This window comes from Silene latifolia, chromosome 4, assembly GCF_048544455.1.
Source record: "Silene latifolia isolate original U9 population chromosome 4, ASM4854445v1, whole genome shotgun sequence".
NCBI classification, from domain to species: Eukaryota; Viridiplantae; Streptophyta; class Magnoliopsida; order Caryophyllales; family Caryophyllaceae; genus Silene; species Silene latifolia.
In genome coordinates this window covers 17,734,037-17,759,784 of record NC_133529.1, presented here as the reverse complement: position 1 = coordinate 17,759,784, position 25,748 = coordinate 17,734,037, and the positions used below count along the sequence as shown (strand labels likewise).

At 37.4% G+C, this 25,748-nt stretch overlaps 3 protein-coding genes across 8 annotated transcripts in view; 1 reads left to right on the top strand and 2 right to left on the bottom strand.

Annotated features, from left to right (window-relative positions):
• Positions 1-341: 341 nt before the first annotated feature.
• Positions 342-2,227, bottom strand: LOC141653131 (RING-H2 finger protein ATL46-like). The gene has a single exon (XM_074460796.1). It carries the CDS (start codon positions 1,625-1,627, stop codon positions 416-418), a length of 1,212 nt encoding a protein of 403 aa, XP_074316897.1. The 5' UTR covers positions 1,628-2,227; the 3' UTR covers positions 342-415.
• An 11,108-nt stretch (positions 2,228-13,335) lies between these two features.
• Positions 13,336-25,748, top strand: part of LOC141653130 (ubiquitin-conjugating enzyme E2-23 kDa-like) — a 48,100-nt gene continuing 35,687 nt past the window's right edge. Inside the window, exons 1-8 of one of the 6 annotated variants that reach the window (XR_012547344.1) lie at positions 13,336-13,510; positions 14,088-14,162; positions 15,112-15,191; positions 15,643-15,757; positions 15,846-15,898; positions 16,066-16,194; positions 17,171-17,321; positions 17,883-17,940. Coding sequence is in view for 5 of the 6 variants with exons in the window: in XM_074460793.1 (XP_074316894.1) it covers positions 14,116-14,162; positions 15,112-15,191; positions 15,643-15,757; positions 15,846-15,898; positions 16,066-16,194; positions 17,171-17,301 (555 nt within the window). In the remaining variant the exon portion in view is untranslated. Of the gene's footprint in view, positions 13,511-13,924; positions 13,981-14,087; positions 14,163-15,111; positions 15,192-15,642; positions 15,758-15,845; positions 15,899-16,065; positions 16,195-17,170; positions 17,322-17,882; positions 18,158-25,748 lie in introns of those variants that run through there. The other 5 variants (XM_074460793.1, XM_074460792.1, XM_074460791.1 and 2 more) reach the window with 5 other exon arrangements.
• Positions 19,228-23,817, bottom strand: LOC141651172 (uncharacterized). Its single transcript, XM_074458894.1, has 2 exons — positions 23,708-23,817; positions 19,228-20,179 (listed from the first exon to the last, which is right to left on the bottom strand). The coding sequence occupies exons 1-2, from the start codon at positions 23,815-23,817 to the stop codon at positions 19,228-19,230; spliced, it is 1,062 nt and encodes a 353-aa protein (XP_074314995.1).

The window sequence follows — 25,748 nt, the reverse complement described above, 5'->3', positions numbered from 1 at the left end:
TGGAGCAAACTCTTTGGTTAGTCGTTTATCTCTTCGTGAGAGCACCCGTGGCGAAGGGATTATACGCTGTTGTCGATGGTAGACACCCCGGTTTACACCAAAAAAAAAAAAAAAAAAAAACTATAACATGTCTCAGAGGTGTATCATTGTGCTTGGTTAAAGGGAGCTACAAGAGCAATTTTGATGTAGACAGGCTTTGAACATAGGTCATGAGCATCATCTCTCATGACTTTACCAACTAAGCTAATTGACATCTGGTGTCATTATACTCGATTAACCATAAGTCATGCAACAAAAGTCATGTGATATAGCAACAAATGTAAAACATCAGAAAGAATGTCACATAATGAGCTTTCATTCATCAATCAAGATGACCAAAAAGAATGTTACAAAATACAAGAAGCTGAAAAAACAGTCAAGGGACATAATCCCTAGTAGACAATGGTAAGACAACATTAATAGGATGAGGACCACCATTATTATTAACAACATTACTGTCTGAAGAACCTTGATATTTACCCTTCTTAGACCATAGCCAAATCTTTGATACTGAGAAACTCTCCCCTTTATTTCTTCTACTAATCTTCTTACCTTCGACATCGACATCACCATCGACCAAAGGGTTTTCGCTACTACCAGTTGCTTTACTGATATTTCCACTACTGGCACTGATTTCGTCTGATAATGCAACCTGCAAGTCGGAATCAGCAAGCACATACTGATATGACCCCAGTGAATAGCATCTTCTTGCATCTAATTGTCTATTACTACTACTGCCAATGGTGCTACTAGAGCTAATTTCACGCCCACGCTCAGGCTCCTTAGTTGTCTCGCTTTCATCATTATTTAGGCTCTTGAACTTCCCAAGCCTGACTGAGAAAACCCGTCTTTCACTTGCATTTTCCTCCATGATAGTAGGCTTATTACCAAAATTGAAAGACTGCCCAGTAGTAATATGATTGCTGTGGATAATACCATGGTCATAATCACTGTTAATGGACCGTCCAAACGACAATTTCCTCCAATAATCCAAGCTAAACTCTTGGTTTTCCAATCCATGGCTCAAAAGACTACCCCTACAAAGAGGGCATGTCGAATTCGACAACAGCCATGTATCAATGCAACTGATATGAAAAGCATGACTACACAATGGAAGCAACCTCAACTTATCATGTTCCGAAAATTCACACAGACAAACAGCACAATCAAATGGCTCCTTCAACCCCACTATATCCTTATAGTAAAACACAGGCAATGCATCAATTAAAGGCTGGTCTAAACCCGAATCGTGCAGTCGAAACAACTGCTGCAATTGCCTTTGAAGTGCCTCAGAATTTGCATTATTACTTCCACTATTATTAACATTATTACTATTTGAGTGTCGATTCGGGTGCGAAACTGAGGAATAAAAAGAGGGTCTTTTCACTAAGAATCTAACCAAAAGGTGAAGTATACCAGAAACAAAGAAAATTACAGCTAGAATTACTATAATCAAAAGAACAGTAGGACTAATTTTACTACCAGAAGATACAGAAGAATGTGAAGGAAGTACAGGAATTTGAGAAGCAGGAGGTGGTGATATCAAAATGTCACCAGTTTTTACCAATTGGGTAACTAATTTAGACATTTTTACCAAATGGGTCAATCTCAATTTAACCTCATACAGTCAAAAAATACAGTAAATTGGATAACCTACAAAGACTGTAAATCAATATAAACCAACTCCTCAAGCTAACAGGAAGTAAAACAAGAATGCTAAACCATAACGATTGAATCTTTGCTATAAATTTGCTAAAAAGATTGAATCTTTGTTATCAATTTGCTAAAAAGATTGAATTTTTGCTATAATTTTGCTAAAAAGATTGAATTTTTGCTCTAAATTTGCTAAAAAGATTCAATCTTTGAGGAATTTAGGGGAAAAAAGAAGGGAAAATGGGTATAAGTGAGGAGATTTGGTGAGCTACCTTAGAAATTAGGGAGAATTGATGCAATGAAGTTGGTAGTACATTGGCAAAGGGGAGTTTTAGGTATTGAATTTGTAATGATTTAGGGCCCAAAGTTGAGAAATTTAGGCACAAATTTAGAGTTAAAAAGATGTATGGTTCCACTACCTTTTATTTGATGTGTGGAAGTATGAGAAAGAGAAGTTGAAAAAGTAGGAAGTGGGTAAAGAAAAAGAAGGAAGAAGATGGAGGTGGTGGTCAGGTGAAGCCGTAAAGGTTTGGTGGTCTCTGTCACTTATTAACCCCAGACAATGACTCTTTCTTTGGGTTTTCTTGTTGCAGTCTCATTCCTGTTTACCTCCCAAGGAGGGTATGCGTATGGGTATGAATCGGGTGTGATCGGGTTCAGAATTTTTAGGTGAGATTGGGATTTAAAATGAATCGGGTTGAGTTTATGTTTGGGTATATTTTGGGTAGAGGTGATCAAATGCGGGCTTGTGCCGGATATGAGCCGGATTCATGTTAAATTTTTTGCCCACGGATAAGCGGGTTAGCGGGTTTGGGACGGATTAATGGGCTGGGCATTATTAATTTTCTTAAAATGCATTGTCCGTACCCCCTTATTTAGCAGGCGGGATGAGCCGGGTTCAATGGACGAGACGACCCCATGAACAGCTCTAATTTTGGGGTGTGTTATTAGCTTTGTTATTAACTAGGTTTGATACCCGACCCCGTCTGGCTATCTCTATTTATTGTCAAATTTTATTTCGGTTAACTCACGTGCTACCCCTTAACTTTGCCACTTTCCACATGTTACCCAATATTTTAAGTTTATGTATATAATACCCTTTATGTTTGATTTTCATGCATAATATACTCTTTTTGTCGCTATAAAAAAATTCAATTGAGCATAACTCCTAAACCGGAATTCAGAATCGGCCAATTTTTGTTCTAAAATGATTATCTCGTCAAAGTCTATGATTTGAGGGGAAAAAAATTGCCGACTCACGTTTTGTCGACGTCGGGCGTTTTTTGGAACAAAAACCTCAAATCAGCCATAATTTTGTTCTTAAATTTCCGAATAACCATTTTCGTTTTGTCAAATTATAGATCTCGAAGAGTTAATCAATTTGATTTTTTTTTTTTTGCTAAAATCCGATTTCTAGTCTATGATTTATGCTCAATTGAAAATTTTAAGAATGATAAAAAGGACACGTCATGCTTGAAAATCAAACCTCAAGAGTACTTTGCGCACAAACTTAAAAAGTTGGATACCACGTACAAAATGACAGTTCAGGGGTACCATGTGAATTTTCCGATTTTATTTTATAGGAAACTTTTAAATACAACTATGTTAGACTTGCTTAACTCATACGTTTACCATTTATAATTAAACGTAAAATTTATCAACAAACCATGAGGCACATTCATGATTCACTACTCGCGTGGTTAATATTATTACTTCCACGACATCCCATATTAATATTATTACATTCATTACTCCTCCGGATACTGTTGTTTCTTTAACTGGTCACGCTATTTTTTACGGTTAATATTATTTCCGTTAATTTTATCACTCATATATTTAAATAAATAAAATATTTTTATTAAATATAATTGTAAGCTAATTTTTCATACTTTTTGCGTTGTTCTACTATTACTTTCATATAATTATATTTGTTGTTACTACTGTAAGCGATTTCTCTCCTACTGAAAAGGTTGGGATGGCCCAGACATGTGGACAACATTCGTTACCACCAATTCTTGTTGCCTTGGATCCTACCTTCTGTAACGCCCCGAAAATCAAGCAGGCAGCTCAAAATAGCCCTTTTATTAATAATAGACAGCAGCGGAATTACAAGGGCGTCACCGCCGTATCCCCCCTTCGGAGAATACAAGGCTTACAATAAAAATAAAAAAACTATTAAAGCTTAAAACTATTTACAACTTATACTTATTATCCTTTATAATGTCAAATCCTCACACTTGACCTTCCCCGATACCTGTACCTGAAAAAGAGTGAAAGTAACGGAATCAGCCAACCACAGGCTGAGTATGACTCCAGTTCTCTCAACCGGCCTTATATCATATCCATTATTCAATCAGAATTCTCCTTATTACCATATATCACCCAATACAATAACTTACCAAAATACAGCATTCCATGCCCGGAACCAACCCGGTATCCCAAAAACATTATATGACTACCACACCAACAGGATATATATTCATATGACACTACTACCGGTATACCATTACTGAAGAGATATAGATATTACCTTTTTTCTCATGGGCCAACGCCCTGGAGCCAACGTCTATAGTACCAACGTTGCTCCCTTGTATGGAGCCAACGCTCCCTTTTTAAAATGGGCCAACGCCCTGGAGCTAATGCTCCCTTTTTACTATGGGCCAACGCCCTGGAGCCAACGTCTATAATACCAACGTTGCTCCCTTGTATGGAGCCAACGCTCCTACTGTGTACACAGTTTTTTTATTCCCTGTAATGTCATCTCAAACCAATAATCGTATCCCGAATTCTACAATTGGCCAATTATGCAATATGACAACAGTAACCTTATCACAGTAATATACTTATAAGACGATAACCTATATAACATGTGAGCAGTATAACAATCATAAGACGAAATTAACAATAAAACAAATATAAACCGATTATTTCTAATCTCTTATTTCAAAAGTAAACAATTACTTATATCGACGAAGGGTTTCGAAATCATACCTTATTTATAGTATACGGACCGGTTGACAAGTGAGAACTACCTACTCCGAATTTCCCATATTTCTTCTGCCTTGAATTTCCCCATTTATGTTTCGACCAACAAGAACTCCAATTCTCTTTTTTTTTTTTTCCGTCTTAATGAGTGTGAAAGAGAAAGACACCTAGCCTAGGTGAGTCACCTCCAAAGCCACGTGTTTTGTTGTAAATTTTTTTTTTTTTTTTTTTTTCTTTTTCATAATTATTTAATAGCGTAGTAAAAATCATAGCGATTCCGACTCATATACTTTTAGACAAAATTACTAAAATGGAGCCGTCTTCGTGTATACAGAAAAATATACGAGTTTATTCTATAAAGTTTCTAATGGTCCTATTATTATATATATCTTAAAATTAATTTTATTCGGGGTATTACACCTTCCCTTCGGAGCTGGGGCGAAGCGAATGACTCGAGTTCGAGGGGACCACCGGTTTCGGTGGGTCCTTTCGGGTCGAGTCCGTATCGCCGTGCGTGCGGGGCAACTTCCCTTTGGGGGCAGTTCCCAAAGGATTCCGCTACACTCATTTACGAAGATGATGCTTATCCCCTTACTTTGTTAGCCCGAGAACACATGAAGCCGCTCCTTTGGTAGAAAGCAAGTAGAGTGCATAAGCCTCCCTCTTCCAGATGAATTCATATCTTCAACGCTCAACTTCAAATGCTAAGCTGCGCCAGAGATGCCTTGTTCAACTTCGGCCAAGGGTGTGATAAGCCGGGGCAAGATTCTGATGCGGTGTTAGACCAAAGTTCGGATCGTAAGTCAAAAGCAGACTTCATACAATGGAAAGTGTTCACAGAATGACAAACCATCAGTTTCATTACCGTTTATTTTTACTACTCCCGAATTTAATAATGTTAATTTCACTACTTCCGTTGTTATTATTACTTTCACTACTTCCACTGCTATTACTGTTACTTTTATTATTCATATGAGTGATTACTATCATATTTGCTACTCCCTCCCATTCTAGATAAGTGTCCCATTGTGAATATGGCACAAGAATTAAGAAAGTGAGTTTAGACCACACAAAACGGACAATGAGACAGTTATGTGAATAGACGGAAATGGAACTGAATTTGGACCACACAACACTTACCAAAAATGGACAATGGGACATTATTGTGAATAGACGAAAATGGACAATGGGATTTTTATTTAGAATAGGAGGGAGTATATCCAATGTTACTACAATTATTTTCCCATAAACAATGTTATTTTTGCACTAAATAATTCTGTTACTTAATTTAATTTAACTTTTAAATCAGATGATTATCCATTTTTATAGAATATACATATTATGGAATATTGTATCTTTTGAAGCAAGCCTGATTTATTTCTCTTTACATAGTTTCCAAAATACTATCTATTTATATTATAATTGTGTATGTTAAACAATTAACATGTTTGTATATCTAATCAACTATATATATAGTATAATGACATTGTATCTATTTATCTACTTACATTGAAGGAAATACTGATATATTAGATTCTATAATGATACTAATTAATACCATAAGTAGCATGTTTATTTTAAGGAAAATCACCATATTCCGTTGTTTTCTAAATTTATACATTTAACCAAAACTATATAATATTTACATTGAAGTCTATTGGTAAGGTCTATCACACAGCAGTTAATGTATTATACAACTGGTTGTATATACAACTTATTCAATGTAGTTGAGCTTTGTTATAAAGTTATCGAGCTCTCCTAACAATATTATCGAGTTATGATACAGAGTTATTGAGCTTAACAGAATAATTATTAAACCCAATAACTTGTAAAATAGCTCAACAACTTTGTGTAAGAGCTCAACAATTTTGTGCAAGAGTTCAACAACTTTGAGGCGGTTATACAATGCTAATATACAACCGGTTGTAGGATAGTATTTGTGTATCACACAGTGCTATGATTTAAAACTATATAGTATAATTAATATGTATAGATTTATTTGATTACATTGAAATCCCTTGATTTCCGGATTATATATATAGTATTGACAAGTTACAAGTATGCTAAGATTGGGAAGTATCAGTTATCACAACATGGCCAAAACTTAGGTAGTACCAAACAGAATTAAACACGTACATAGACATGGAAACGGTACTCAATTTTTTCAGAATCTGAGACATGGTAAAAAAAAATATACATATTGAAATAAGGGGAACTTAAAGCCTTTTATAACCAACATCCAAACTTTGGTCACTGGAGTAGTAATTTATTCATTAATGCTCCTAAATTTAAAGGTGGTTTAGGTATTCGAAACGTCGGCTGTCTAAATCAAAGTCTTCTGGCAAAAATTGGTTGGAATATTATTCAAAAGCCAGATGGTTTACTTGGTCGTACTTTGGGTTGCAAACTTAAACTTTCTGCTGAGAGAGTTATGTCGTCTGCACTTAATATGACTGGTTCCCTTTCTTGGGGGAGTAGAGGGATTTTACGGGGTATTGAGTTACTTCAAACTAATTTGTCTTGGGAAGTGGGTCATCTTTCTTTTCTTGATATATGGAGGGACAAATGGATACATGGTTCTACGCTGACACAAATTCTTAATATTTCTGATGCTGACTTACTCGATAAGCCTTCGCTTAAGGGTTGTCAACTTAAAACTGAAGCAGGTGATTGGGACGCTGATAAAGTTCTTTCTTGTTGTGGCGCTGTAGCTGCTCCATTTATTTTATCAATAGCATCCCCATTGGTTGATTCTGTTGATGGTATTTATTGGCTTTCAACCAGTAATGGCTGCTTTTCCATTAACAGTGGTTACTCGAGGGCCTTCAGTAAGCTTTGGGATGTTAAAGCTTCTGTCACTGATGTCAATCGAATGGATGCCAATGCTGTTGAGTTTTGTAAAGCTGGGTTATGGTCTTTAGCTATTCCTGGGAAATGGAAAACTTTCCTATGGAAAATTTTATCAAAATCCATACCTGTTGGTGAGGAAGCTCAAAAGCGGGGACTTGATTGGAATTATCACTGTTGCTTCTGTTCCTCTAATAATGAGCTTGAGACAATGTGTCATCTTTTTCGGGATTGTCCACTTGCTTCTAGGATTTGGTCGGCTTCTCCTCTTGGCATTAGAAGTTCATGTGGCAACAATCTTTCCATACAATCCTGGATTATTAACTGGCTTCTTTTGCTAAAAAAGACTGACAAATCTGGTTCTTCTATAACCTTTTTTGTTAGTAATTATTGGAGGATATGGTGTATGAGGAATGGTGCTAAATTTGGAATGTCAATGGTGAATATTATTTCTTCGATGACCACTTTGCAGAATGAAGCCCTTTTGGTCATTGATACTTTGTGTAGCGGAAAGCGTACTATTAAGAATGAGCTTTCTCTTGATGACGCTTTAAATTCTGAAGCAACTAAAATTCGAAATTTGTATCCTCATATGATTATGGGTACATGGATTTGTTCAGGCTACATTAGGATTAAATGTGACGCTGCGTAGAAAACAGACTTTAAAGCTGCCGCGGGATGTTTTTTTTCAAAATGATGCTAGTACTATCATCCATCAAAATCATGCAAAATTCTGGGCAAGATCTGCATTTCAAGCTGAAGCTTCTGCGCTGCACTATGGGATTTCTGATGCTATTGGACGTGGTTATAGACACATTGAGGCTACTACACACTGTTTGAATCTGGCCTTCCAGGTTGCTGGCATTGCTGCTTTGGACCATCATGCAAAAGCCATCCTTCTTTCGCTTGATAATTTACTAGTTTCTACTCACTGTTTTTTCATTAGTTATTGTCCTAGAAACCTTAATAGGATTGCCCATTCTATAGCCAAATCTGCTATGGTTTGAGTATATCTTTTCCCTCACTGTCAAAAAAAAAAAAAAAAAAAAGTCGTAAAATGACAAAACGAAACTAATGTCTTATACATTCAAAATCAACATATCTTACAAAGTTACACGTTGCAAACCTAAATTCAAATAAATATTAAGTTTATAAAATAATAAGAAGCATAAAAGGTTTATATACAAGACCATCAAGCATTACTCTATGCAAGAGGTGATCATGGCCGGGGCCTATGCGGGCTTAGGCCGGGCCGAGATAATAAAAATGGCAATACACACGGGCTTGGGTCGGGGCGGGCCAAATGTGTGGGGCCTATTTAGCGAACCCAAGTTCGACCCTTATGGGCTAAATTGGGCTTTCGGGCCAAAACGGTTTTTTTTGGCCTTAAAATTTACTACTTACCGAACGAGAAAAGTACGATAATACCTTCAACTAGTACTTTAATAACATATCTTTATAAAATCGTACAAAATATGATGAAGCGCATATAAATTATTCTCTAAAAATAAAATAAAATAAAATAAAGACAACTATCGACTCATTATAATGCTTAATCATGTATAGTAGATATGATATATGTTATGTAAACATCACTTTTAAATCTCAATAAATATATACATGAGTTTGTAAAGAGTTATTTATAATTTTAAAGCTATATAAACAAATTTTATAAGAAAAAATATTATTTTATTAATTAATATGGGCCAGGCCAGACCAAAATTTGAGCCAAACGCTTGGACCAAAAATACTTTGGGCTTTTTTGGGTCGGCCTATGGGCCTTTTGGGCCAAAATATAAGGCCCAAGCCCTTCAAAAAAGCGGGTCGGGCCAGGCCGGGCTGATAGGCTTGAGCCATTTGGTCACCTATACTCTACACATTATCATCAAACTCACGAAATTCACCACCACCAAAGAACATCATTTCAATGTCAAGATGATCATGCACGTCTCACCAATATTCCACATATTGGTTCTCCCATTGACACACTCTTCATTATTTCTAGAAATCAAACTCAAATTATTATGAATTCTTATCAAGTCTTTGGCTGCTTTAACTTTCGAGTAAGTCTGTTTTTAGCATAAGAGTGAATAAGCTTGTAGATGCTCCAATTTCTCTCTACAAAAAGAAGAAGGTTGACCTAACAACTTGAATGTCAAACCTTGAAGATTAGGAGCAATTGAACAATAAATAGCCTACCAATGTTTTGCTTCCATTAGAGACACGTCGTATACACATTCAAATGCTTTAAAGATGTCATGATCTCGTCTAAAAAACATGGCATTCTCTGTGTCGGTTTTCTTCTATCATCTGCACATGGAAAAAGTTTTCTAAAGCAAGACAATTCTGATCAAGAAGAGACTTCATTATCAACATGTGAAACAACTCTGCTAGGAACTACATCTGGCCACTTTTGATATAAAACCTTAAAATCAAATAAACAAACAAGTATTATGGATTAAACAACTCTAAAAAAGATGTAAGAATGGTAAACAAACTTACTAATAATTTTCTTGGAACTAGCGAATGTGTCAAGTTATAAATATGAGTGCAAGTTTTACTTCAAGGACGTGTGAGAATGTTTTTCACCCCTTTAAAAAAGGTTGATTTTCTTTCATTGCCTTTATAATGAATCTTTGTGGTGCCACCGCGACTACTACCCCTCATATCCCTTCTTATAAGTATTTTGGAAAAACGCCATTTAATTCCTCTTCCACTTCTCACGTTAGTTGCGGCTAAAACAAAGTTCAAGCATAACAAGAAAGGCGTTAATTTAGGATCACCAAGGATCACAGGTGCTTTAAGTGCAAGAAGGTCTGCCATTCTGACTTTAATTGTGATGGTACTTCTACTACATACTTTTCTAACCCAAAGACCGAACATCGTGCTAATGATTGCGTGGATAGGTAACTACCTTCTACCACCAGGACTTCCATAGTGAAAGCGAATGCTAAAATCTATATAATGAGTAGAGCGGAGGCCGCTCCTAACCCCGACATCATCACCAATAAGGTTCTCATTTATGGTGCCCCTTGTCATGTTCTTTTTTATACCGGTTATCTTTATCCTTTGTTTATGTTTCCTTTTGTTTCAAGTTGACGAATCTCTTCTCTAGTAGTGAATCGACTCCTATCTCTTTACTTTTCGAAGAAGTTGTGTTGTTCCTATTTGTATTCCGATGCTCCCCTTGTAATTGGAGAAACCATATTTCCTTCTAACCTTTTGAGATTAATTTCCTTTGGAGAAGTTTGATTTTATCTTGGAAATGAATTGATTATAACATTAGGTTTGAGTGCCATATATAACCAAAAGATCTTCCATAAGAGCCCTACCGGTTCTAGTGTGACCTATAGAGAACTCCGTTCTCAACCTGGTGTGAAATTCGCGGCCGCTTTGAAATTTGCTAATTTGGTGAGAAAAAAAAGGTTATCCAACATGGTTGTGTATAATGTCTTCTACCTCTACTTCATTGCCTAAGTTCTCCCTTTTTATATCGCATTCCTGTCCTACTCATAATAAAGAAGGTATATTCGGTGGTCTCTGTCCTCATGGTTTCGTTTTACTTAATACAGATGGGGCCTCTAAATGGAACTCAAGTCCTGTTGGTTGTGGAGGAATCTTTAGGGATGAGAGGGGTAATTTTATAACTGCCTTCTACTTTTCATGTAGTATGTGTACGTCTATTTGACCTAAGTTATTAGCATTCCTCGCTGGTCTAGATAGAGCTAGAGAACACTCCGCCTCACGTCTTATTATCAATATGGACAACACACCGTGTATGCTAATTCAAGAGGATCAATTGAGTAATAACAATATTTGTCTGCTCGAACCTCATTGCAAAGATCTTATGTGCAAAGGGAATTGGATTATCCAGCTAGAGCATAGTTATAGAGAGGCTTATCGAGCTAGCAATTGGTTCGCTAACCAAAGAGCGAATTCTTCGATCGATACCATCATGCTCCTCCTCCATAGATTAAAACCATCTTAAGGGAAGATATTCAAGGGGTCTCTATGTAACACTCCCATATTCCAAGTGCCTTACTAGGACCACTTAAGGCATGTAAGTGCTACCATCTCGGTTACCCGAGACAATGATAATCATAAGACAATAAAGAAACGTACTTTAAAAGTAAATATAGTTTAAGCAATTACATGTGTCAAGTCAAAACTGTTAAATGAAATACAATCAAACCAATACTGTTTGCTAATAAAACTGAACAACTAAAGGACATCGTCTGACACAACGGAAGACTCTTCTAACTGCAAGTGATGACTCATCCCAGCTAACCCAAATGCATCGTATCAAACCTGCTCAACAACTGCTCAACATCCCCGAATGGATCACCACAGTTTTTAAAACATTTAAACGAGGTCAGTACTAATTACACAATACAAATCACGATAAAACAAATGCCAAACAGTTCAATTGTCACATCAAACCCCAGTCTCCATAATCATTCTCCACACAACTGACTACACACTAAAGTGTGCAGCCCTGCCAGAGTACCCATCGCAACAGATACTCCACACCGCCAGTGAGGGACCGCAGCCGTTCCCACCTAAGCCCCGCTCATCTCATCCGAGCGATAAACCCATGTTCATTAATGTGCACATCCCTTCTGTGGCGGGTTCCACAGAAGGCGAATCAAGGGCGTGAAGCCACTCCCGCAAGTGACTTCACTCAGCCAGGGACGCACCCCGAAGATCACAGACAATTAGACAGTAATCACAACACAACCTCAACAACCGTCTGAAACATTCAACAGTACAATATCACAACCGTCTGAAACAATCAACAATACAATATCTCAACCGTCTGAAACAATCAACAATTATTATCTACAGCACAATCACCACACACATCATGTAACTAATACTGAGTAGGGAAACCCTATCTGGAATGCAATCACTATTCAGACGATCTAGCAGCTGTCTCAAAATCTTTTTTCTATGAACCCTCCTCCTATACACATATTCATACAATCACTACCACAACAATATAATAAAAAAACCCCCAATTCCCAAATTAGGGTTTAACCAAAACTACCCAAATGCTATAAAAATGATACGTAAGACTTACCCTTGACGCAGGGATCACAACGGTGTAAAGAACGATGAAATCCGACACCTCTAGCTCCGGGATTCGCTAATGATGCGATGACAAACAAACTACGTAACTCCTTTTCTCCTCACTTAGGTTTTAGAATAGATAAAAGAAACTAAGAAAAGTGACGGACAACCTTTTATACTTATCTCGCATTATTAACAAAACCCGTCAAACTCAACCCGTAAAACTCACTTACTTGATCGAGTAAGGCACTTATTCGATCGAGTGCCCCCTACACGATCGAGTACCCAACCTACTCGATCGAGTACCCTGACAGTGGACTCATTTTTTGCGTCAAAAACTACTTACTCGACGAGTAAGCCCACTCGATAAATCCCATAGACATAGAAAACCGTAGTATTACACTCTACCCCGCGTGTTTAAGCTACCAAGTTTCTACTTTGGAGCTCGTCCCCTCTATTGTACCAAAAAAGAATTTTATTATAACTAATCGTATAGTATATAAACTGCATTTCAACATAAACGATGTTTTTATAACATAGTAATTTGTAGTTGTCAACTAATTTTGTTGGTAAAGTCATGTGATGTATATACTCATGAATCATGACCAGAGTTTGAATCCCGTCATCATTAGAATCCTTCTCGTGGCTCCTTTTACAACAACAAAAAATAGACGATCTTTTATAAGACGGTTTATACTTTTATAGCAGGATATCGCCCCCGATTATTAATTACCATATCAGAATTTTGCTGAAATAATGTACCAAAAAAAAAATAAGAATTTTGCTGAAATAAGCAGTCTTGTTGCTGGGTTTATTTTGAAATATCCACACGATCAAGTATCAACCCAGAAATACTGTGGGTGTGCTTCCCTTTCTTCCCATTTCTCTTGGATTATTCACATTTCAGCTCTTATTGGTTAGTTTCAATTTCTGAAATGGTTTTCAATTTATTTTTCGGATTTAATCATCTAACTTTATCCATCAATTTTCCTCAACACTGGTAAAATCAAATGATCATGTTTGCTTTTCAATTTTCCTGTGATTATATATTATATCTGGGTTTGAACTCTGGATGAAAAATTAAGTTTTATTTGATGGGTTGTATTTGGTAAAAATTGTTTATTATCAATGGTATTGATGCATGCAATTTAGTAGAATTGTGTTATACATTTATACTCCCTCCGTCTCAATCATTTGTTTACGTTTGATTAAAATATTTCTCACCATGAATAAAAAAGGTAAACAAATGATTGAGATGACGGACTTAACTTATAAGCAGATGATATCATTCTGAAATTACATTTGTTTACGTTTGCTAAAAGTATCTCTCACAATGACTAGAAAAGGTGAATAAATGATTGAGACTACGGACTTAACTTATACGGAGTAAGTTATAAGTAGATGATATCATTCTGAAATTTGTTTTGTTGATCTGATTGAATTTATGTTTTTATACCATGAAATTAATCACAAGGAAACTGTATCTGTTGTAGGGTTTAAGCATTTTGTGATTCTAATCTGATGTCTTCTTCATCGAGCAAGAGAAGAGAGTTAGATGTTATGAAATTGTAAGTAGATTTTTTGATTTTAATGTTCTGTTCATGGCTTCCTATATCTTGTGTATATTTCTCACATGATTCCATTTGGGTTACCATTAATTAAAAAAAAGATTCTTTTTTGTTTTCATTTGCAATGGGGGTGAAAGATTCAATCTTTTTCAGCTTCGGAATGTAGTGGAATAAAGGAAATAGTTCAGTAAACTCTGTATGATTCCTCTGCTACAAAATAGGAGAGTGTTGTTGCAAATTATGATTGCAGTTTTCATCATGGGTCATCCCGGAAAAGCCTATCTATGTTCTTAACATAAGGGTAAAGTTGAGTGCATACTGTCTTCCCAACCTGCATTCACTCATGCAGTCACTTGGGTAATGTTGTTGGAAAAAGGATTCTTTTTCATTGCAGGGTGTGAAACGTATTCGTTAACTGCATTCACTCATGCAGTCACTTGGATAATTTTGTTGCAAATTATGAACGCTGTATGATTCCTCTTTTACAAAATAGAAGAGTGTTGTTGCAAATTATGATTGCAGTTTTCATCATGGGTCATCCCGGAAAAGCCTATCTATGTTTTTAACATAGGGTTAAAGGTTGAGTGCATACCGTCTTCCCCACCTGTGGCCAAGAGCCACTCACTCATGGAGTCACTTGGGTAATGATGTTGTTCGTAAAGGGATTCTTTTTCATTGCAGATTTGCAGGGTGTGAAATGTATTCGTTAACTAATGAACTGTTGCTTCTGCTTTTTCGTTTGGTGTTTTCATTTGACTCTTATAATTTTGTTTACGGGTTTGAAGTGTTAATGTTAGCATCTTAATTACTGAATTTTTCCTGTCAAAGTGTTGTTTATTTCATATTGAGGCACAATTTAGCAAGTTTCCTTTCAAAAGTTGTGCCTTTCGATGTTATTGGAAGATGATTGCTCTGATGGAAACACTGCTTTAATGCATGGTTCATGAAGGATGATGAGCAATTTCTCTGTGGAGCTTAAAGATGATAGAATTGATGATTTCACGGTGGTTTTTCATGGACCGAAGGAGAGTAAGTGAATTGTCTCTTATCTTTTTTGTTTGACGCCCCACATTCCTTTGTCAAACTTTTTTTTTTATCTCGGCCAATCAACATGACACATCATTTGTCCATATCCAAAGATGGGAAAACTAGATGACAACTTTGTTCAGTTAAGACTTACCCGTTGTTTGGATGAAGGGAAAAGGATGGGGACAATTTCTATGTTCGGTTAGCAAGTCAAGTAGTTGAGATATGGATCAGAGGGATCAATTTCCCTGCCTTCAAGCGATATCAAAATCCCTCTTAACCTAGAATAATTTGGAAGGAATACATCCTTGTTTGATCCCCTCCACCATCCCTTGTTTCCTCCATCCTCCTCCCCTTTCTATCCAAATTCCAAACAAGGCTCTTGGAGAACAATTGAATGGTAACGGTCTTTTGTATTTGGAAATTATTACATTTGTTGATTTTGTGGTGGCAGGCCTTTACGAGGGCGGAGTCTGGAAACTACATGTTCGGCTTTCAGATGCCTATCCTTTCAAACCTCCTAAAATTACATTCCTGAACAAAATTTTCCACCCAAATATTGATGAGAAGTGAGTCTCCCATACATCTTATGAGCTAATTTTAAATTGCTTCTTAGAAAGCACTCGGTAGCTGACACTGCATTCTCTTAAACTTCAGCTCAGGTTCCATATGCTTAAATGTGATTAACCACTCATGGAGTCCTATGTCTGGTAAGTAGTAACTATCTCTTTTTTGCTGTTTTATTTTCATCATAATTGTGATTGTTACAGTGCCTTTTTTTTTTTCATCGGCCAAAATGATCTCCTTAATAGAAGAAGTTGAAGTATCTTTCTTGGGAGTCGAAGCACTCACTCACTGCGTGAATTTATCGTTGCAGATCTTCTGAATGTGTTTGAAATATTCTTACCTCAGCTCTTACTCTACCCAAATCCTTCACATGGCTTCAATCTAGATGCCATCAACCTACTGACTAAGGACAAAGAGCAATATGAACAGAAAGTTAAAGGTACAACACCTGTGCATCATTGACTCGTGGACTCGTGGTATACAAATGTGTACCGGTGAATATAGATGGAAACACTTATGTTGGTCATCTTGGCTTTTACACTTATATGCCATGTTTATTGATTTGAATATTGTTGGTTTAAATTTTACTCTTTTTTTTCACGCTTTTTAATGAAGCCTTTTAAGGGCTTCATCGGCGAATGGAGAAGCCATAAGCTTTTTACTCTTTGCAAATGTGTGTGTGTTCAGTTGTTCACTGCTAGATGGCTGGGGCTGTTAAAGAAGTGTAGTGTTCTTAAAAAGGAACGAAATAGGTATCTGGAGATCGTTTACAAGGAGATTTCCGTATTCATTGTACTTTATGACATTGCAAATGAGCCATTCGGGATCAAATTTGTTTTGGATGTGCATACATAGTCATTTCACTCCGGCTCAGTTTGGATCAAATCATATATGAATCCAGAGTACCAAACTAATAAGGTATTTCTGAAAATAGTGTCACTTCTGGTTGATTCGGGTTTTTGATTTTACATGAGCTGTCTAGCTCTGCCTAATTCAGGATCGGGATGGGTCAATACGGGCCAGGTTATACAGATCGGGTCTATTTTTTCGTTTCTGCCCTTTTGAGCCCCGTTCCCTACATCTGTATGCCCATTGCTTGACAAACTAGAGGCACCCAATTGTCAAAACCGGGTGCTAGAAGCCTAGAACTGTCCTTTTCCAAGATTTCTTCTGCAAGATTTAGTATATATGCATAGATAATGCTACCAAATGTGTTCTGTTTTGCATTATTACTCTGTTCATTTTGTAATTAGTACTCCGTAGATGAGATATAAATGAGTAAATGGTGGAAAAAACATATCAATGTCACCTTTATGGTTACTGGCTTGCCGTTTTTTGACATGAACTAACTACGTTTATTAGTGTTTTTTTGCTATGTAACTATTGGTGTTAATTATGCTGTAAGCAAATTTCAGAATACTGTGCTCTTTATGCCAAAGAGGTGGATGTGATTGGCTCTTCTAATAGAGATGAAATTGGCGATGAGGATGCTACTGATGATGAAGATGCTTCAAGTGATGATGAATCTGCAGAAGCTAAAGCCTGAAGTCATGCATTGGTGTAACGGTAAATACCTTTCTCGTCTCCAACTACTTGTCTCATTTATTGCATTAAATATTTCAGGTCTTACATTTTGTCGGTTAGTTTGTTGTGAGACGGACTCACGTAGAAATTTGTGAGACGTACAATTAATAATTGCTGGATTAAATGTCTTTATGACAAATCTGCAGATGCTAAAATTTCCAATTTTTTCCCAAGTTACCTTGTTGCCTAACTAAGTAACTAACCGTCTCCCTGAAATTTTCAATTTATGTTCTTGCCCTCATAACTTCGAATCCTGGCTCTGTGCCTCCGTCAGTGTGCTTATGCCTTATATTTGATTACTTGTTTTACATATCTTATTATACAAGCCTACATGGTCACTTCTTCGGAATTAGTCATCCTTTGCATGTCTCCGGATGTTCATTATTTGCTTTAGGACTCGAACAAAACTGAAAATGTATAACTACAAGTCTACAACTATTAGCTTTTTATTTGGCATGCCGTGTTATGCGATCTGTATATAAGACCAGTCAGATCATTATTTTGATTCTATCGCTAACCTAGCCGTTTCCATGTCTTCCGCAGGTTACATGAAGACTAATGTTCTGGTGCTCATTCTCGTGACCAGGACATGAAGACTTAGGCTATAAATTATGTTGCTATTTTAAGGTCAATACAGGTTTGAGTCGATTAGTTACTCAAGGGCGGCAACTGACGTCGAGTGCTTTTGTAACTGTAAACGTTTGCTAACCCTCGGCTACCATGCTCTTTTTGCCTTGGTGTGGCATGACTCATTAAATTAGGATTAGTTGTGTAAAAATTTAGCTTTTGGTAGTAAATCTTGATGAATTGTTGGCAAAGCAGTCGGTCCAACCATTTTGATTGCCATTGCAGTTTGTGGCGATCCATATTGAGTTGAACTCATCACTGTGTTTCAATTCGGCGTTAGATGTAGCCATGTAGGTGGGGGATTTATGAGCTTGGGTAACCTACTTTGAGTAGACTAGCTCAGTGGCAATCTTTAAATTTCCGCGTTTCCATCAGGTGTGTGCTGCTCGTATGAGTAAATGGAAGACCGGAAGAGCCTAGGTCTAAACTAAACATACATGATTTACATAATAGAGGTAGTTTGGTCAATTAGTTGATTAAAGGAAGTCCATATAAGGAAAACGTAAACAATCAAATGGAACGGCCTCAAAACAGAATACGTAAAGAACTCATCAATGAATCGGTGGAGTATAACACAATACTACTTTATATGGTGCCCTTTTGCAACTATGAACTACCTTGTAATAGAGGTCGATTTAAGATTACGTTTTTCACTAACGTGTATCATGTTTCTTTGCGGTTGGATCCGTTGTACATAATATTTGTTTAAAATCGTCTTAATAAAAGAGAGTAACTTATAATAACATAATGAGTAGTTGGCAAATTCACCTGGGCCATCAATCACTGATTCACTTCAAATAAAACCGACTTGATCTAGACAATAATCGTTACTAGGTGAAACACGAATCCGACAAGAATTGTGGGTTGTCTCTTATTCTTCGATTTGATTTGTCAAGCGAGAGATATTCTTGCGTAAGTCTGCCTCAGGATCGATGAATACAACAAAATTGGGAAGAATTTAGGGGATTCTCGACGTTTGTCAGTTATGAAACGTCGTTAACTGTTTTAGACTGTCATTACATGGAAAATATTAGCGTATGGGTGTTTGATAGAGACTACCAAAGACATTCAACAAACAAATGTATAGAAGATTATGATTATCAAAAAATAAGAGCTTGATCCCTAAAAAAGGATGTAAGCTGTACTAATGGTTGGAACGAAGAGAAAGAACTAATATTTTATTCCAACACGTACTGCATAGAAAGTTAAATAAATTATGGAGTACATAAATTGGTTTGAGAAAACAAAAAATAATGTTAATTTACCTTAACAATGCCAAACTTTCAAGATTACTATCCATGAAGTTTATTCCATCTCCTTGAGCTTTTGAGCAAACCTTTTCCTTGCCGGTTTTCAAGTCATAAACAAGTGTTGTCGTCACACCAAACACAGGCCATTGTAGATACAGCTTACCATTATTCGTCAAGTATAGAAAAGATCTACCATGGAAATCAAGATTATAGAGCTCAACCCAAGAAAATAGTACATCATTTGTTGTATTATTCTTTCGTCTGATCCATACACGAATAACATCTCTGTACGACGTATGAACGGAAGTGTCTACAAGTGCAAGTGAATCATATAAAACTGATAGTTCCCTCAACACGTCCTTTATTGGTGCGTCACGTTTAACGTCAGGCAATTTAGAGCAAGTCAAGGCCTCACTCGACAGATTAAAACATAGGTAATGTGTCTTCTTATTTTCAGTTGTTTCAGCCTTAGCGAGCCAGTAAACACAACCTTCAAAATTCACGCCACGTGAAGTATTATTTGACGTATACTTGACATTGTCAATCGAACTTCTCTTGACTTTATTTGAAGTCCATGAACGAGTACCAAGGTTATATACTTTGATTTTCAAATAATTTTTCTCCAAATAAAGTGCTACCACCTTATAAATATTACTCACAGAGTCAAATCCAAAACCGAACTCAGCATCACAGCATTTTTTCCTTAACGATCCATAAAGCGGGATATCAACGACTTTTCTAAGTGTCGGGTTCCATAAGAAAATCACGTTTACTTCATTATTGTAGAAGCCTAACGTAGTAGTATGGGCCAACAAGACTCCATCGACACAACCCTTTATAGAACTTATAGGACGATCATCATGGGACTTGCATAGTTCAATATTCTCAATAGTCGCAAAAGTTTCGCTACTAATAATATTCACTGATCTAATGTAACCTGAGCTATAAGATGATACGACATACCTGTTATAACCATGAATGTTATTCTTGCGTAATTGATGAAGATGGTCTTGATGGAAACTGCGATCGCAGATAATCGAGTTCCATAATTTACATACCACCCTTACCTTTAGCAAATCTTTCACTGGTAAACATGTCAAAATTTCAAATAATAGTTCCGGAGGTAAACAATTCGTCCTTTTTTTCATCTTCATCCTCGATCGAGTTGCGTAATAGGGTTTTGGAAATCTACCTAGGGTATGCATTAGGTTTTGTTATATCGAAAAAACCTTCTAGTTTCCGTATATTAGAGACCTGTTATTAATAGTTTATAATTTATATATTAATAGTTTAATTACAGTGAGGATCCTTTGTCCCCATATGGTGTCCCATCTCCTGTCCCATGTTACTCTTTGTTTGACACATCAACATAGGAAATAAAAAATATACTCCCTCCGTCCCGGTGAATTGTTATCTATTTCCATTTTGAGGTATATCATTCATTTGTTATCTATTTTTATTTTGGGCAAGTATTGAACAAGTGGCTAGTGTATGGAAGTGGCAATTGTTCCTTTATTTTATTAGTTTCAGGGGCGGAGCCAGGATTTAAATTAAGGGGTAGCGAAACTTTTATAAGTTATTTTCCTATTAAAAGAAGCGTAAGCATAAGAAAAATATAGATTTTATAGTACCAGTTAGTTTTTTATTATCTATAATAATCACTTTTTTTTAAAAAAATTTGGAAATAAGGTAAAATGTTTTCGCGATTATTGTCGTCGTCATCGTTGTTGAAAACGTGTTATATTTTACACACAAATTCTTGTCTTGCATATCCGTCTTGAGGTTAAAACGGACAAATAAAATAGATGAGACAAAAGTGAAAAGCGTAATATATATCATACTCTTTCCGTCTTAGCCATGTGCTTAAAGGACTAGTATAATAAATTTATGTAATCCAATAGGTTGGGATTTTAAGAATACGATGTGTGGAGAGAAAAACTAAATTAGGTAAAAAAAATGCATCTAAGGGGAATTGAACACGGGTTTCCTGCAAAAAATGACAACAACATGACCACTAGACCACAAACTAATTGATGTAAACACTGCAAAGTGATTTATAATTATTCTTGAAACCAAACCAGCGACAAACAGGGTAGCAGATCTTCATCTTTCTCGTTGAATTTTCTGGATTTGGGGTAGCAGCTGCTACCCCATGCTACTTAGTAGCTACGCCCCTGATTAGTTTGAGTCATATGCATTGGTTTTTGTGTAAAAAGGAATAGATAACAATTGACTGAGACGGATGGAGTACCATATATATGGTTTTTATGTTTATGTGTCAAAAGGAGAGAGTATGGGACAGGAGATTAGACACAAAAATGGGACAGATGGTCTTTATTGAGTTAATTAAGAGTGAATTAATAACATAATTTATTTTCACAAAACAATTTTTATTCATTATAGCATCAAATTAAAAATTACGGAGTACTTCCTTATAATACCACTTTTTTACAAAAAAAAAATCTCTTTTATAAACTTTTTATTAAATTACCCTTTCGAATATGCTCTGGTCAAATGTTACACCCATTTAGAATATTATTCAGGTAAAGAGTTCCTAACAAGTCAATATTTTTTGTAAAATCAGATCAATGAAGAGTTGAAGACTATTCTTGAAGCATTATTTATTTGAAAACTTTGAAAAGACAGGATTCTCATTGAGTTATTAAGGCCTTGTTTATGTAAAATAGATTTTACTTTTTAAAAGGGGTTTATTCACAAGTTACTTTTTGTAAAAGTTTTGGATGTTTGACCATACTTTTGTAAAAGCGGTTTATATAAAATGTATGTGTTTGGTCTAACTACTTCCATACTACTTTTGTTTTTCTTTTTTGGTTGTTTATGTGAAAAGTAGAAGTAGAAGTAGAAAATATCTACTTCTACTTTTGGGGGTGATTAATTAGTTTTTAACTTTTTAAAAGTAGTTTTAAAACTCCTAATTTAGGGTGTTTGGCCAAGCTACTACTTTTTTAGTTACAACAACACTTTTAAAGCTTGACCAAACAACCCCTAAGAAATGTATTTAAAGTACCTTTATGTATGTTTTCATACCCCTTCTTTTTTAGATTGTGGCTCAAAATGTATGTATTTCATTTTGGATAAAGAAGGGGATGAATGAGGAAAAAGAACACAATCTAACCTATATACTATACTCTCTCCATACCCGATCAATGGTAACATGGTAAAAAATTGGGTTTTTAAGAAAAAAGAGTAAAAAGTAAGGGTAAAGAGGGAAAAATAAGTGAGTATGTAATTGTGAGTTTAATTGTCGGTTGGTATTTGTAGTTTTTAATGACATTTTGTCTAAATATCAAATGAGTATAAGGATAATTTGGTAATATTGTGGGCCAAATAAGGAATGTTACCATTGGTGTGGTACAACCGTATTAGGTAATTGTCACAAATTTGAATTTTGACGAAAATATAGCCTGAAAATGGAATTAGGTGCAAAATATAACCTGAGCAAATAATTTAGGTGTAAATTTTTTAAAAAAATTGAAATGAAAAAAATGTGAATTAAGCGTGAGTGTATTTGATAATAATTACTCTAAAACGAGCCATAAAGCACGAATTAGTTTGATTTAAGCCTCACTTTGACCAAAAATTCGAATAGTAACATCACCTGACCGGCTGACCCTACTGATTATACTTCTTCACCAGAATATGATGAAGTGTACAGGAAAAAAAATGCATCCAATGACAAAGTGACAGCAGCTAAAACTTGGATTAGGCTTCTTTTCTTCAAGGAAAATATCTCCACATTTTTCTTTTTGTAAATTTCTACCAATTTAGGGTTAAAATAGTCTTAACGTTAGGTCTGAATTATGATTTGTTTGATTGTTGTATGTTAACCTGTATGAGCGACGTAAATAAAGAACGCATGCAATTTTGGTGACGCGGAAAACCCGATGTGGGAAACAACCGCGGGGGGAGACGGAATCCCACCAATATTTTCACTATAATTCGAGAGGAAGTACAGTTTGTTCGCTTGCTATGAATGCTAGGGTTTAGTTCTCGTATTTTCTGATGATCTTTCTTCTTTGCATTGAGGCTCTTTATATAGGGGAGCTCGATGAGCTAGGGTTTCTTGATTTCCCTCCAAGTTATTCCTAATTTGACACCGGGTAGGACTTTCCTTCTTTGGATTCGGCAAGAGGTTGGACTCTCACTTGCTGATGCTGTCACCCTGACTCCCTGATACCCTGCATCCCGCAATGCTTCTAGGCCTGCTGCCCCAAGTCAGCCCATATCCAGATTTTGGGCCTAACAGTTTGCCCCCAATTTTCCGCGAAAGTGCAACCCTAATTGTTTGAGCGGAAATTGCGATGTATATCGTTGAGTGACTTCTCGCATACTCCATTTCAATTCACATTTCTCAAAACCCCAACTACCCCCTCCTATTTAATCTCACTCGTCCGCCTTTTTCTCTTTCATCATCATTTCATTTCCTGAAAATCTTCAAATTTCCGTCTCCCCAAATCCCTCTTCGTCAACGTCCTTTCACTGTCAGCGCCGCCTTCATCCGTCTTCTCAGGTACTTCTGCTTCTCTCTCCTTGTTTACCATGGCAAAGACCCGTTTAACATCATCCTCCTCCACCACCATCGACCTCGAAAACGATGACTTCCCTTCACAGGGAGTTCTCAAAAGACCGCATTCCGGCGACTCCCACCTAACCCAAGAGGATATCCCTAGAATCAAAGTCCTGCTTGGATTGGGTGATGACGTGGTGCTCCTCATCCCCAAACCTGGTCAGAAAGCAGACGCCTTCCGTGCGGGGTGGATCTGCTTATACACTTACCCCTTCGCCCTTGGCCTTAGATTCCCTTTTCCCTTGATGATTCAAGAGTTCATTCTGAACTCCCTACCCATGGCCCAAATTGCCCCCTATGCATGGAGAATCCTCTTGTCCACCGTTGCTCACGAACAACGGCTGGCGCTGAAATTGGACTATCAGATCTGGCCCATAGGTTTGAGTGTCGGTCATTGGGACATGGCCAATACACTTTTAGGGCCGTGGAGAAGACTGAGAATTTTCTTCAGTCGGCTGCCAAGGGGAAGGATGATGGGTGGTACGAGGATTTCTTCTATGTCAAGCTTGACTCTCTTCCCATTCACGCCGATTACTTGTTCGAGAACTGGGTTTTTGCTAAGAGTACGTATATTTCGCATGTCTTTTCTTGATTGCTCTTGTCACTCACTGTCCTTACTCTTTGATCTGATGCAGAACTCAAGAACCCTGAGAAATCTGAGGACGAGGACACTTCTGTTGCCAAGCTCTTTTCCATTCCTGAAGACCGTAGACTGTTTCCCCTTCTGCTCTCTGGCTTAGCCGACTCCGCTACTGAAGAAACCATGTCTTCTGGTAAATACCCTTCAATCTTTAGGAACCTCCTAACCCATTGGTTCTTTATTCTGATCCCTTGCGTTCTTGTGCCACTGTAGGAAGTGCTAGACCGTCTGCCTCTCAAATCCTGATGCGCCATGCCAGAAAGAGAACTGCTGATCCTAAAGAAGGAGATCCTCCTCTAGGCCTGCTCCAGAGCCTATTGAAGTGACCCCAATATCGCATGCGCCTGGGTCCCTTGTTCATGCTGACGAGCTGCTGCTGCGCCTTCCTGCTAACTTTGGGGATGCTGATCAGGCCAACTACTGGCCTGCGCTGGAAAGGTTCCTGACTCCGGCTTGCTCTAAGGCATTTGACTCGACTGCCCCCCAGGAGATGACTGACCTGGCTGCTGAACACTGCTTCCTTGTGAGTCTTCCCTCACTATCTCCTTTCTCTCTTTTCCCCTGTGCTTTCCTGACTCTCGGTTTACTTATTGCAGGCTCTTCAATCATCTCTCTACCTTCGCAAGATGTTGCAGAGAGCCAAGGTTGAGTGCTTGGCTTCCGTGGGGAAGAATAAGGAGCTCACAACTACCTGGGCCAAACTGAGGGAACAGCTCCATGTGGCTCTAAAAGAGAAGGAGGCTGCTAAAGACCAGCTGGCGAGGACGCAGGAAGCTAACTGCGTTCTGACTTCTGGGCTGACAAAGGCGGAGGCCCGTGCTGAAGAGATGGCTGAGCTAGCCAAGAATGTGGGAGCCTACACTGCTTTTGAGGGGCGGATTGACTGCATCCGTGCTTATACTGAGGGGAGGCACACATCCTGGAACCTGGAGGAGGAGCTGGCCGAGTTTGCCCGCGCATTTCCCAATGGCATGGACCTGAGCGCCCTGTTTCCTCCTGAAGCTGAAGCTGCTAACCCGGAGCCTGATGTCACAGCCATGGATATCTCTGGAACCATCTCTGGGACTGTGGAGGAGATCCTGGCGGGGGAGACTGGTGATGGCGCCACTACAAATCTTGAGGCTGTCCAGGCACCTGCAATGGAGAAGCAAGTAGAGCACGGGGAGCAGAGCAATGGTCAGGATGCAGTTGTCGAGAGGATTGACCTCTCTTAAATTTTATTTCAAATTATCTGGGGACTTGGCCCTGTGTGGCGCAAGTTTTATAAAAAACTCTTTTTTATTTTCTTTCTTGTTTTGGCTCAT